This window comes from Pteropus vampyrus, unplaced genomic scaffold (genome assembly GCF_000151845.1).
Source record: "Pteropus vampyrus isolate Shadow unplaced genomic scaffold, Pvam_2.0 Scaffold21, whole genome shotgun sequence".
Classification (NCBI taxonomy): Eukaryota; Metazoa; Chordata; class Mammalia; order Chiroptera; family Pteropodidae; genus Pteropus; species Pteropus vampyrus.
This window is the reverse complement of record NW_011888802.1, coordinates 10,644,384-10,658,574: the sequence shown is the minus strand read 5'-3', so window position 1 is coordinate 10,658,574 and position 14,191 is coordinate 10,644,384. Positions and strand designations below refer to the sequence as shown.

At 32.4% G+C, this 14,191-nt stretch overlaps 1 protein-coding gene across 2 annotated transcripts in view; it reads right to left on the bottom strand.

Annotated features, from left to right (window-relative positions):
* The window catches only part of GPC5 (glypican 5), a 1,186,964-nt gene that overhangs the window by 22,766 nt on the left and 1,150,007 nt on the right, over positions 1-14,191 (bottom strand). The window contains exon 10 of one of the 2 annotated variants that reach the window (XM_023528006.1): positions 8,614-8,633. The exons of the other annotated variant lie outside the window; for it this stretch is intronic. Within the exon in view, the coding sequence (XP_023383774.1) occupies positions 8,614-8,633 (20 nt within the window). The remainder of the gene's footprint in view (positions 1-8,613; positions 8,634-14,191) is intronic. 2 annotated transcript variants of the gene reach the window in all.

Genomic DNA, 14,191 nt, shown 5'->3' with positions numbered 1-14,191 from the left:
TGCAAAGATTAGTATCACTATCAAGGACTTGAAAGGTACAGGAGTGGTGATTTCCTTAACATATCTGTTTAACTCGTCTATTTGGCCTGTGTAGTATGTAGAAGACAGATGGATCTTGGAGAATGACAGTGAATTATCATAAGCCTAATCAAGTGGTGAGTTCAATTGCAGCTACAGTATCAGATGTGATTTCATTACTTGAGCTAATTAGTTCATCTCCTGGTACCTAGTACATAGCTATTGATCTAGCAAATGCTTTTTTTCTCCATCCTTATCAAAAAACACCAAAAATAGCTTGCTTTCAGTTGGCAAGACCAGAAATATGCCTTTACTCTCCTACCTCAGTATATCAACTCTCCAGCTCTATGTGATATTTAGTTCATAGGGATCTTGATTGTATTCCCCTCCTACAAGGTATCCTTTGGTCCATTATATGGATGACATTACACAGACTCATTGGGAAATAGCAACTACTCTAAACTTGATAAGACATTTGTATGTCAGAAGAGAGGAAATAAATACAACAAAAATTAGGGGGCCTTTTACTTCAGCAAAATTTCTAGGGGTCTAGTGGTATGAATCATGTCGAGATCTTCTAAGGGGAAGGATAAGCTATTGCATCTGGCCTTTCCCACACCCAAAAGGAAGCACAATGCCTAGTGAGCCTCTGGATTTTAGACACGAGACAATTCTCATTTATGTGTGTTATTCTGACCCATTTACCAAGTGACCTAAAAAGCTGCTAGTCATGAGGGGGTCCAGAACAGGAGAAAGCTCTCCAACAGGTCCAGGCTGTATTACAAGTTGCTGTGCCACTTGGGTCATGTGATCCAGCAGATTCGATAGTGCTTGAAGTGTCAGTGGCAGATAGGGATGCTATGGGGAGCCTCTGGCAGGCCCCCATAGGAGAATCACAGGACAGGCCCTTAGAATTTTGGAGCAAAACCCTGCCATCATCTGCAATATCTCAAGACACTGACATAAATTGACATAAAACATTTACTTAAAAAAAACTTTACAGTGATTCACAACCTTGATGATAATCTATAGATTTTGTAATGTTCTGCATATTCCTATTTGAGAACTATTATAGTGAAGTGGGGTGGTTAAAATTGAAAAATAGAATCAGATCAATCCTGGCTTAAATCTTTGTTTATCAGCTCTGAGTACTTGAGAAATGGGACAGGACATACACAATATTTAGTACAGTTCCTGGAACATGGTAAATAATAAATACCAGTAGTTATTTATATTTTTCTGATTTATTATTTTAATTTTTTTTATTTTTTATTAGTTTCAGGTATAGAGTACATTGGTTAGACATTTGTATAGTTTAAGAAGTGATCCCCTTGATTACTCTAGCACCCATCCGGCTCTACACACAGCCATTACGATACTATTGACTATAGTGATTATTTTTAATTAAAAAAAAGAAAATGTAACAATTAAAATCTTATGACTTTGCAGATTTTTTCTAGTCCAGTGCCTTCCTCTGCTAATCTTTACTTTGGGAGACCTATTCTGTCCTTAATATTCTATCATTAACATAAAGCCACCCCTATGCTCAAAACAATAATGAGAAGCTCTAGGAAGTCCTATACACCCTCAGCCTTTTGTTTCTAAACAGCTGCACATTAGCATTACCCAGGGCACAAAACTTCAAACACTCAGGCCCTGTCATCGGAGAGCTTGATCTCATTGGCCTGAAGTGAGATCTTTCTATTCAGTTTTTTCAAATGTGGGTAGGCCTGGAAAAGCACCATGCATTTTGTTTTTCCTTCTCATCTCTTTTTAGGCGTTAGTAGTATTTAGAATTTCAAAGAATATATTAGGACACATCTGTTCTGAAATGTTAATTTTCCCCTTTAGGATCTTTAGTATTTATGAAAACAACAGGCAATTGCAGACTATCGAGTATTTTAGGCAAATTATACTTATCAATGCCATATCAGAGGTAAGTGTTGGGCTCATCACCAATGGCCTCTTGGCAAGTAGGCACAAAAGGTGCTGATGAAAATGCTGAGTAATTACCAACTGGATTCTAGTCCCAAAGCTATCATGGATTATGTAAAGTAAAATAAATGGTTTTATTTTAATTCCCAAATTATTTCAAGTACATTGAGAATATGATTGAATTTGCTGAGTTTTTTTTTCTCCCTTTTTGCCATGCTATTAAATATGGCTGCTACAAACATGGATTTAATACTATTTTATTTCATATTTATTTATTAGAAAATAAAGAAATGCTTTGTATATTTCAGTAATATTTATACATCACACATAAAAATTAATATAGGTTTTTTTGGTGAGCAACATGCCAAATTATAAAAAGAAAAATATTTCCTATCAGGATTGTGCAAGAATAACTGTTATGCTAAAGCTGACATCAAAACCACTGCTTCTAGGAATCCAGAACAACGGCAAATCTCATTAAAATTGCCACTTGTATCACACTATATCTTTACATAAATTTAAATGCTTAAGATTCACTGGAAGGGAATTTAATGAGAATAGAGTTCTGGTGAACTCAACACAAACTTCTTCATTTTCAGCATATAATAGCTGATCATTCTTTTTCTTACAAAAGAATTTTTCTTTCAATAGACTATATGAAGATTTGAGATGAAAGGGTGCACATCGGACCTGTTACCATTTAGAAAATTTGGACTTCTATCTACTGGAGAATTCTAGTGTGACCATATTGACACTGAGCTTATTGAACAGAATTAATTAAACTATGAGAAAATATCATTTAGGAGTCATTAGATTTATCTGACTTAGTCTATCAAATTGAATATTTTTATTTCCAAGAAATAGATATAGTTCAAAGTTATAGACTTCTAGGTAGTCACTCTGAAAGAGCCAGGTACTTTCTGCCTCGCTTTTACAAGGCGAAATATGTAATAAATGAAACACAATTCCACTCTTTCAGGCACAGCACTTTGCTAAAGCTCCACCCAGAATAGGCTGAAAACGTAGAGGGCAGCATCCCAGTCAAGACACATCAAGACAGCATTCTCTGGGGACACTGTTTTCTTATTGTATTTAAAATATATGACATATTCAGTTTACCAAAAGGCTTGTGCTCCAGTTTTGCATTATTTGAAACAGTAAAATGTATTACATAAAAAGCATATAATTTTCTTTTATGGGCCACAATGTATTTAACTTCCTTAGGAGGGGGATAACACATTACAAGCTGTTTTGTTCACTGACTCATCATTCAAAGAATTTTTCTCAATTTGCTGATAAAGCACGGAACCCTGTGCAACACTTGCATCTCCAATTATATCTATGATGGTTATTCAGCATTTACAGAAAGAGACAAATGGAGACTTAGAAGTAATTTTCCTCCCAGTTGTTTCTTTAAGCAGAATGGAGATGGAGAATAGAATATATGACTTCAAGGAGCACTTCTTGCTCTCATATGTCCCAGAGAGAAGCCTTCTCACTTCTCTTGGAAACAAACTGGACATTTACAGGTACAAATATTTCAACTCAGTAAGATTTTTTGGTTTCAGGTACTCTAATAGGTATAGTTTGTATATCTAATTGCCATATATTCATGTTTTATAGATATTGATCAGAATATTCCAAAATACCAAGTTAGTATGTGAGAAGTCAAAAATAATTGACTGTTTACTTCATGATGTGAACTACTGTGTTCAAGTCACAACAGACAGTGAAGAAAACATAAGCATTTGCCTAAATGAATAAAATCAGGAACTCAACACACATGAATTGCCCTTGTAAAAGTAAAATGCAAAAGAATTTATTAAGTAAATCTATTATATTTTTAGGTTCCTGTTAGGATTGACTCTGGTTACGCTCTTTGCCAGCTTTCCATTATATTTGCTCGTAAGTACTTTCATGCTCTGTGATTGTGAACCCTGGTTTATTTCCATGCCTGTTTTACGTGGTGTCTCCAAAGTCTCTTTCACTTCTAGCATCCTAAATTGTGATTATTTGAATCACATTACTGTCTGACAGCCAGAGGTAAATGTTGAATAGGTAAATCCTGACCATGTGAGGTTCTGTCACTCTGTTCTAAAATTATCTTCTGTATAAAGGTAACAGTTGCGCTATTATTCTGTGAAGATGATTACTTTGAAGAAGAGTTAAGCTAAACAGTTACATCAGCTGTGTCATTTTCTCACTTGTCATTTAGCAACATTGGTGACAGATTTAGTCAAATTACAGCTGTTTTTTTCAAGGACGGATAATGTCATGCACTTGTAATATTTGGAAGTAATGAGTGATGTATGGTTAATGAACCAAGAAACCTTTCTCTCTTTAGACATTATAAAATGCAGAGCCACATCCTGCTTTTGATGTTTGCTCTTTGTGATCTAACTCTTCAGGTGTGAGCTATTTTTATATGTGCTATCCATCTAAGATTCTCTCTAAGAATACCAAAAGAGGGAAGGGAAGGTGGATGCTTTTGGAAATATCTTTATCCTTCTTTGATTCTAAATTCAATTCTATAATGTTTATATCGTTTGCTTTTCCTTTAGCTCTGACTTTATTTTTGGCATTAGCTAAGCACAGCTATACTTGGATCGGCTTAATTCAATTCAACTAGACTCAACTGAATTCAGTTTGATAAGTTTTTGCTGGACACTGGGAGGATGAAAGAATTATATAAAAAATTTAGTCTGTGATTCTGAGCTATTAAATAGTCGGATTGCATAGTATTTATTGTTTCATAAAATAAAGTATATTGATTCAGCATGAGAGGTAATGTTCATGTTTAACAAAGATTGGGATAGTTAAGAGATTGGGGAGAAGAATATTGGCTGTACTTTTAAACTATGCTATTAAAGGATATAAAAGTTATAAATCCAATCCACATTATAATTACATGATTTAGTCTAATTTCAATTACAGAAAATAATTTAATAGACATTATTGCTTCTTACTTATAATCCCAGTAGTAAGAAAAATACCTGGTACAGAGAAGGTGCTCAATAAATATTTGTTGGAGTTAATAAATTACTGGATCTATGTCCTTCCATCTGCTTTAATTTTCTTCTTCTAGACCAATTTTTTTTTTCAGTGAAGACCTGAGTGATTAAATCTTTAACTTTTTAAATCTATAAATATCTTTCTCCCTCACTTTGGAATGATTGTAAATCATCATATATTTCAATAATTATCTGTCATTTGAACATTTTTTTAATTGTTTTCTGGCATCAACTTTTGCTGATGAATGTGTATATCTGCTTTTCTAATTATAATCCCTTCATAGGTAATCTTTTCTGATTGCCTTTAAAATCTTTTTTTTTTTTTTTATATATGTCACTATGATATGTCCAGGTTTGCATTTAGTTTTATTTGGGATTTATAAATTTAAGAATTCACATTGTTTTATTAACTCTGAAAAATTTTCCTTCTCTTTCTCTCTGTTGGGAATTCATGTCGTGGGAATATTGGATCTTTCTATCTGTCATGCCTATGAATATCACATGCTTTGTTTCTTTATCTTGCTGTGTTGATTTTCGAGTTGCTGCCTGGCTACTGCCAACTATTTTTTTTTTTTTTTTTTTGCTTTACCTTCCAGTTTATTGTTTTTAGATGTCTGATCTGAAACTGTACCATTTTGGGAATTTTTATGACCGCGTTATTTTCTTTTGTACTTTTAAGGTTTTATTATTTTTCAAATAGTTATTATTTTTAAAGTCTTATTTCGTATGCTTTTGAATCTTTTTAAAAAAAATTAAAGGTTTTTTTATATTATAATCTATCAAATTGCTCTATTAATCAACGTTCTTGTCATGGTTGCTGTCACTGGCTTATTTCCTTGTGCATTTTGTATTTTTCACATATGAGCTCATGTTTCTTGGGGCTTGAATCTGAGTAATTCTGTGACATTTAATTGAGTGTACAGTTCTCTAGAATTTATGCTTGTTTCTTTTAGAGGCAGAGAGACATCACCTTTGGGGTTTCTGGATTATACTAATAATGCACATTTGAAATGTTAAATCACATTTGATTTAGAAACATGATTTCAATTTTTCATTTCTCCTGCATTTAAATTTCAGTTAGAGAAAAAGCTTTCTTGTCACCTCTCTGTGCTGTTTTTTTTCCTACTTCACTTTATAATGCTGGTGTACATGGCACATGTCAGGAGGCTTAGAATTTAGTCTTGTCTCAGCTGTTTTACATGGAGTATTTATCTCTTCACTGGAAATATAAGAAAACAGTCTAACATCTGTTGCTGGGAGATAAACTCATTGGGCTAATAGCAGTCCTGTTTGTCTTTCTGGATGTACCTGAAAAGCTCTTACATTCTTCCACAGGCCAACGTTCAAGGTTATTTTGTACCTAGTAATCTTCAGAGATAAGAGACTTACTCCTTTCCTTGACAAAACAAACAAACAAAAAGCCCCCAAAACATGCATGCTTACTGCTTGCTATAAATTTGGTAGATCCTCAAGCTAAGTGTTATCAGTGTAACTGTATGTGTAGAATCCATTAGGGCCATTTCATATCACTACCATGGGACTTAGAAGAAAAAGAAAGCAACAGAAGTATGCTGATGTTCATGCTGCATGTTGTGTCATGAGTGATAAATGCCTTGCTCTCTGACCCAGAGATGTTGAACAATAACAGGTTAACTTATTAGTTTGTAATTGGGTAAAATCAAATCCAGGACTTAATACCTATCTCATAGGATATTGTAAAGATCAGAGTATTTATGGATGTGAAAGTAATTTCAAAATTGTAAAGTGTTATGTAATGATAAAGGATTATTATTCTAAAATATTAATATTTAAGGCAGAGTAAAGCTACTTCTTAGAGAAAATTATACACAATTCCTTTGAATGAAAATATTCAAGATCACTTGTGAAGTATTCTTGACCAAAAATAAATGAATAAATAACAAAACCCTGAATTTACATCCAATCAAATCTCTAGATCTTGCTATCAATTTAAAGTAGATACAGAGAGAAGGGAAATTTCCAGAAATGTCACTGTGATACAATTTGTAAAATCTAGACTATGAAAAACTCTTCGGGACAGTTGACTGAATTTTTTTAAACAAATTAAGGAAAAACTAGGAGATGGAAATTATATACTACATAAAACTTAAGAGGTATAACAACTAATTGCAATATTTAGACTTTATTTTTATACTGATTTGAATACTTAACCTAAAAAAATTGAGATAATCCAGAAAATTGAACACATACCGAATATTTGATAATATTGAGAAAGTATTTAAAAATTTTAGTATAACTATGGTTTAATTAATTTCTTCTTACACATATATTTTGAAATATCTGTGGATAAAATATCTTGGAGTCAATAAAATCTGGAAATGGGGAGAAATAAGTGGGTATATACAGATAATAAGATTGTCAAGGACTGTTGCAGCTAGTCATGAATATTGGGGTTCATTATATTATTGTTTTTTCATAAATATTTCCCATAATAAATTAAAAAAAAACTCTTGTTACTTCATGAGAATGTGTTACTTCACATATTCTTGAAATGCTGATTTTAAAATTAGATGTACTGGCACAGATATGCCTTACTATTCTGATGACTTGTTTGATAATGTTGACTGTTGATATTATTAACACACACAATGACAATAACAGCCAAATAATGAATCTCATGGAATCAATGGAAACCAGTATAGTGTTTTCTCAAAAAAATTAAAAATAGAGTTAACATATGATACAGTATCCCACTTCCAGATATATATCCAAAAAATTGAAAGCAGGGTCTCAAATTGATACTTGCATACTCATGTTCATAGCAGCACTATTCACAGTAGCCAGGAGGTGGAAGCAACCCAAACAACCATCAACTGATGAGTAGATAACCAGAACACAGTATATATGTACAATGGAATATTATTCAGCCTTAAAAAGAAAGGAAACTCATGTTACAACATTGATGAAACTTGAGGACATTAGGCTAAATGAATTAAGTCTGTCAAAAAGGGAAATACTGTGTGATTCCACTTATATGAGTTATTCAATGTAGTCTAATTCATAGAGGCAAAAAGTAGAATGGTGGCTGCCAGGGTCAGGGCAAGGGGAAAGGGGGGAGTTGTTTAATGAGTGTAGAGTTTCAGATCTGCAAGATAAAAAAGTTCTGGAGATCTGTTTGACAGGAATGTAAAGATACTTAACACCACTAAACTGTGCACTTAAAAATAGTTAAGATGCTAAATTTTGTTATTAACAACAAAAACTTTTTTTCTCAAGTAAGCCACTTATGATCTTATCCAATGAAGACATTTCTGATGAGGTGAACTGATCAAGATGAAAAATATTATATTAAAGTAGGAAAAAATAAGTTAATATGCAAGAGGTTCTTACTTTGGAACAATTTGTTTATAATATGTAACTACATTGTATATCATTAGATATTAAATGTGTGAAGTCAATAGAATTGGAACGATATGTGGTCTGGACATTCCTATTTAATGAGATCTCAAGTGAAGTTTGGAAGTTTACAGAGAGAAAAATGAGATATGTGGGAGAGTTTGGGATACAGAAAAAAGGTAATGAGCTAACCAAAATGTTGTTTAGCTTGATGATAATTATGATTCATGAAAGGATTTATATTTCATAAATGTACTTTAAATGTAAGAGACACATAAATACATACAGTTGATCCTTGAACAATATGGATCAACCTCCAGTGCCGCTGAAAATCTGCCTGAAACATATTCGGCCCTCCACATATGCTAATTCCCAACTGAAGAATTGACCTTTGAACAATGCGAGTTTGAACTGCATGGGTCAATCAGAAAAAATCCAGGTATAAGCAGACCTGTACATTTCAAACCCATGTCATTCAAAGGGTATATATAAATTGTAATAAATCCAATTACAATTGCAATTGTATATAAATCCTTTATAGTAGTAAACATTACAATTAATATGAATTTTTCTTATGACTTGTCAGTTAGTATCATAGTAATACACTATGCTCAGTCTATTTTTTTCTCTTGGACTTTAGTCATATGTTCTCATCTTTTCATATGTCTACTAAGTTTTTTATAAATTATATATAAATATTATGAGGCACCAGATGATAATACCTTCTACAGAGTAGGTTCACCCTCCATCCGCTAGAGGTAGACTTGTGGCTGATCACCTTAAACTAATTAGGAAGAGACTGAGTAGAACTTGGATCATGACCTTGCTGAGGCCTACTTTACCTCTGGTTCACCCTGGCCCTTCAGAATTTTTAGTTAAGAGTCTGGTGTATTCTCTGTGGCTCCTCCTCCTGACTGGTTTTACACTCTGATATTGGTCTTTTGAGACTACTAAATGTGATGAGTTGCTTTTGGGGGGCTTTCTTCTTAGGTATTTAGCTCTTCATCCACCATTCACAGCCCTAGAATTCAGCAAATATTTTGAGAAAAATTTGGCCATTTTGATATTCCCTCCCCACAGTGGCATACCTCTGTGGGCACAAAGTCTGGGATCCTGGTCTGCTGTTTGACCCCTGTTGGCAAATACCCCTGCACTGCAAGTAAAGCTACTGCATAAATTGGTTAATATTTTCAAGGTTCTCCCCGACTTACTATCTGTGGTTTTCTAAAAGATAATTCGTATTGGTTTGATATCCAGTTTTATTCTCTGCCAGTGGGCGTGTGGTCTGCTGATTACTGCTCCATTCCACAGAGAAATGGAAGACTGCTCTCTAAATTCTTCCATGTGTATAGTTTTGGTTGAGTATATCTTGGAGTACATTGCATTCCCTTTTCTCAATAATCTATAGATGCTATTCTGGTATCTCCTAACATCTAGTGAGACAGATATGAAGTTGATACCAATCTGATTGCCCTCTCTAGGTAATTTCATTGTTCTGTCTGGAAGTGTTTATGATTTTTCTTTTAGATATAAGGGTCTTTCTCAGGATATGCCTAGATATATGAATGTTTTTTCCTATTATTTATTTTTAGAAATTATAAACCCTTTTAATATCCTCAGTGAAACATTCTTCTATTATTTAAGTTTACTCTCCTCCTTTTAAATTTTTTTTTCTTTCTGGATATCCTATTATTTACTTTGAGATGTTCTGGACTCATCTTCCAGAAAAAAAAAAAAAATCATCTTTCATTGTGATTTGCATTTGTTCATGGTAACTTTGAGATATTTCTTCCAGTTGAGCATCTAGGTCACTTAAGAGGATCCAACAATGGTCATCAGGTTTTAATAATATATCTATATTTATTTATATAGATATCTATCTATATTTGTTAGGTTAAAATGCATCATATTAAAATGATAGCCTTTTTTTGTGTTACTCTTTAATCTCTAAGTATTATATGGAAGAATAAATGCATGAATATAATTGAGACAACATACAAATCTCTCAGACAAGAGCAGAGACTTATCAGGTATCTGTATATACTATAAAAACATTTCAACCAAATATATATGGAATTGTCATAAAGAATAGAAAAGTGATACAGAATATAGACACTACAAAGAAATATTATATTTCTGACAACTTAATAATTAAAAAATATTTTACATTTGTGGGATAAGATATATTTTAAATGACTGGTTCTAGAACAACCGGCTATCCACCTGGAAGAAAATAAAATTGGATCCCAGTTTTGCATAATGTCTAAAAACAAATTTCAAATGGAATAAATATTTAAATAAAAAATAAAATCATGCAATAAAATCTTGGTGGACACCAGCAGAGTCTAGTAATAAGGACAATATTGAATAAAACAAATATTGAAGAAAAACATATTTCATTTGGGAATATAAAATTTTAAATTGTTTATTTGATAAATTATGCCTAAATAAAATCTAAAGAAAAAAATTAGTTTTTAAAAACATATCTCAGTGCAGAATACATGAAAAAAAAATTTTTTTTTTTGCAATTGACCATTTAAAAAGTGGTTAGGAGGTACCAAAAGGAAGTTAACATAGAGCATCTCTAAGTGATAAACATGATAAAAATGCTCAGAATCATTCTAATTTAAAGAAATGAAGATTGAAGTTACATTGAGATAGCATCTTACACCAGACTGGCAAAAAATAAAAAAAAAATCCTTTTAAAAAATCACAAGATTTGTATCTTGTTGTTGGGGGTACATTTGTAAATTAAAGATATGTGTATATATTAACCATACCCCAGTCTTTCTCCTAGAAAACTAATTCATAGAAATAGAAGCATCCCTACATAAGGATATATGTCCAAAGATGTTTATTGCAAAATTTTACATAGTGACACTCACATACCCACCACACAGAATACAAAGTGAATATCAATCAGTAGGGATATGCAGCCATTAAAAATAATGACTAGGAGCCAACCAGGTTGATATAAAGGGATTTTCTTAAGGTGTTGAGTGAGAAAAATCAAGATTTAGAAAAATGTGTCCATGTTCCCATTTTTGTAAAAACGAAAAAAAAAAAAAAAGATCCCTATCAATATTTATTATTATTTGAAGATAGAGAAGATGTTAAGTTCACCTGACTAGACAGGAAACATAGTAAGAGTTAAATATATTGGCCAAGACAATAAAAAATATAGCAAACTTAGAATACAATAAAAATCATGTATAACATGACCACATTTACAGATTTGTATAAAATTGTACTTATACATGTATATTTCTAAGAGCAATGTTAAAATAATAACCCAGGGTTTGTAAAACTTATTCGTGTGGTACAATCTAAATTTGGTGATTAAAGACAGAATCTGTATCATAGATTACTTGCCTTGCTCAGCTTTACAAACCAAGCTCAATAAAAATGGACAGATTCAAGACTTTCTAATTCTCTCTTCTTAGTCATGACTAGTAAATATAGCTAATTTAAAAATCTAATACTAAAGGGCATATCCAAAGATTTCATGCCTTGGTTCAGAATGATACAGTTGATTCTTGCCAACTTTTACACCTTAATTATCTTTAAAATATTCACTATGTGGTTGGATCTGCAGTGTAATTAATTTCACTTTCCAAAATGATAGCCTCAAGTAAGAGACCGATTAGCTTATATACATTTTCTCTATAATATGTCAGTTTTCTTTTTTATAATTCACAGCTTGGAGTTTTCAAGACCAATAATATTGCATGTGAAAGCTTGGACTTAAGATTTTAGGAATAGCTATTCTACTTTTGATCCTTGCTACATTCTTTGGCACAATGAGAAGGATCTATTGGGAGGAATAGCATTGATTTTTTTAAAACTTTCGTTACACCTTCCTTGGTCTTTGACTCTGTAGAACAGTGATTATGGACTATATGACTTCTATATAGATACTAAGTTACTAATGCTTTGGAAAAACTTTAAAATATGACTTTAGAAGTCAGGGTCAGTAGTAACAATTCTTTCATTTATTATTTTTTTAGGTTTAGAAAATGGTTTAATATTGAGTATTAAGTACTTAGTATTTACATTTTTTTATTAGAGTACAGTTGATATACAATATTAGTTTCAGATGTGCAACATAGTAATTCTGCATTTATATACCTTGCAATGTAGTCACCATGAAAAGTCTAGTAACCATCTGTCACCCTGCAAAGTTATGATGAGATAGGCATGAGTCACATAATGTTTTGCTCAATGAACGACCACATATATGACTGTGTTTCCACAAGATTACAATGAAGCAGAAAAATTCCTATTGCTTAGAGACATCGTAGTTATCATAATGTCATAGTGTAATGCATTACTCATGTGTTTGTAGTGATGCTGGTGTAAACACACCTGTGCTGCCAGTTGTTTAAAAGTATGATATGTACAATTATGAACAGTGTAAAATACTGATAATGATATTATTAGTTTATGCATATACTATACTACATTTTTATTATTTTGGAATTTACTATTTCTACTTATGAAAAATAAAAAACTTTGCTATAAAAGAGTATGCCATGTTATTATGTCAGCAGCAGCCTCATACATCTTGTTTACCACATTTCTTGATTGTATCATTTTCTCTTGTGCTTTATTTGATCTCATTTTTTTTTGTATGATAAGCTGTACAGGCTTGTAGTATAGGAGCGATAGGCTATACCATGTAGCCTAGGTGTGTAGTAGCTATATTATCTAGGTTCGTCTCAGTACATTCTTTGATCTTCACACAAAAGTGAAATCACCTAATGTATTTCTCAGAATGTATTCTCATCCTTAAGTAACATATGACTGTATTATTGATTATATTCCCTATGTTGTATATTATATTCCCATAATTTATTACTGGAAATTTGTACCTCTTTTTACCCTTCACCTTTTTCATCCATCCCCCAACACCACTGCCCTCTGGCAATCATCAGTTTGTTCTCTGTATCTATGAGTCTATTTTTGTTTTGTTTTGTTTAGATTCCACATACCAGTTAAATCATACAGTATTGGTCTTTCTCTGTCTGACTTATTTCACTTGGCGTAATACCCTCTAGGTATATCCATGTGGTCACAAATGAAAAGATTTCATCCTTTCTTATTGTTGAAGATGTGTGTGTGTGTGTGTGTGTGTGTGTGTATGTACGTACACATAAAACACCACCTGTTCTTTATTCATCTAGCTATGGAGACCTAGGTTGCTTCCATATCTTGGCTATTATAAACAATGCTGCAATGAACATAAGGGTGAATATAACTTTTCAAATTAGTGTCTTTTTTAATTCGGATAAATTCTGGATTGTGCGGTAGTTCTATTTTCATGTTATCAAGGAAATACCATACTGTTTTTCATGGTGGCAGTACCAATTTACACTCCTACCAACAATGCACAAGGATTCCCTTTTCTACATATCCTCTCCAACACTTGTGTTTTTTATAATAGCTATTCTGGCATGTGTGAGGCGATAACTCATTGTGGTTTCGATTTACATTTCTATGGTGATTGTTGAGCATCTTTTCATGAGTCTATTGACCATTGTATGTTTTCTTTGGAGAAATGTCTACTCAGGTCCTTTGCCCACTTTTTAATCATGTGGTTTGTTTTTTTCTGATGTTGAGTTGTATGAGTTCTTTATGTATTTTTAATGTTAATCCCTTATCAGATATGTTATTTCAAAATATCTTTTCCCATTTAATAGGTTGTCTTTTATTTGTTGATATTTCTTTCACTGTGCAAAAGCTTTTGTTTGATGTAGTCCCTTTTGTTTATTTTTGCTTTTGTTGCCCTTGTCAGAGAAGATATATCCAAAAATTATTGCTAAGACCAATGTCAAAGAGTTCACTGCCTATAT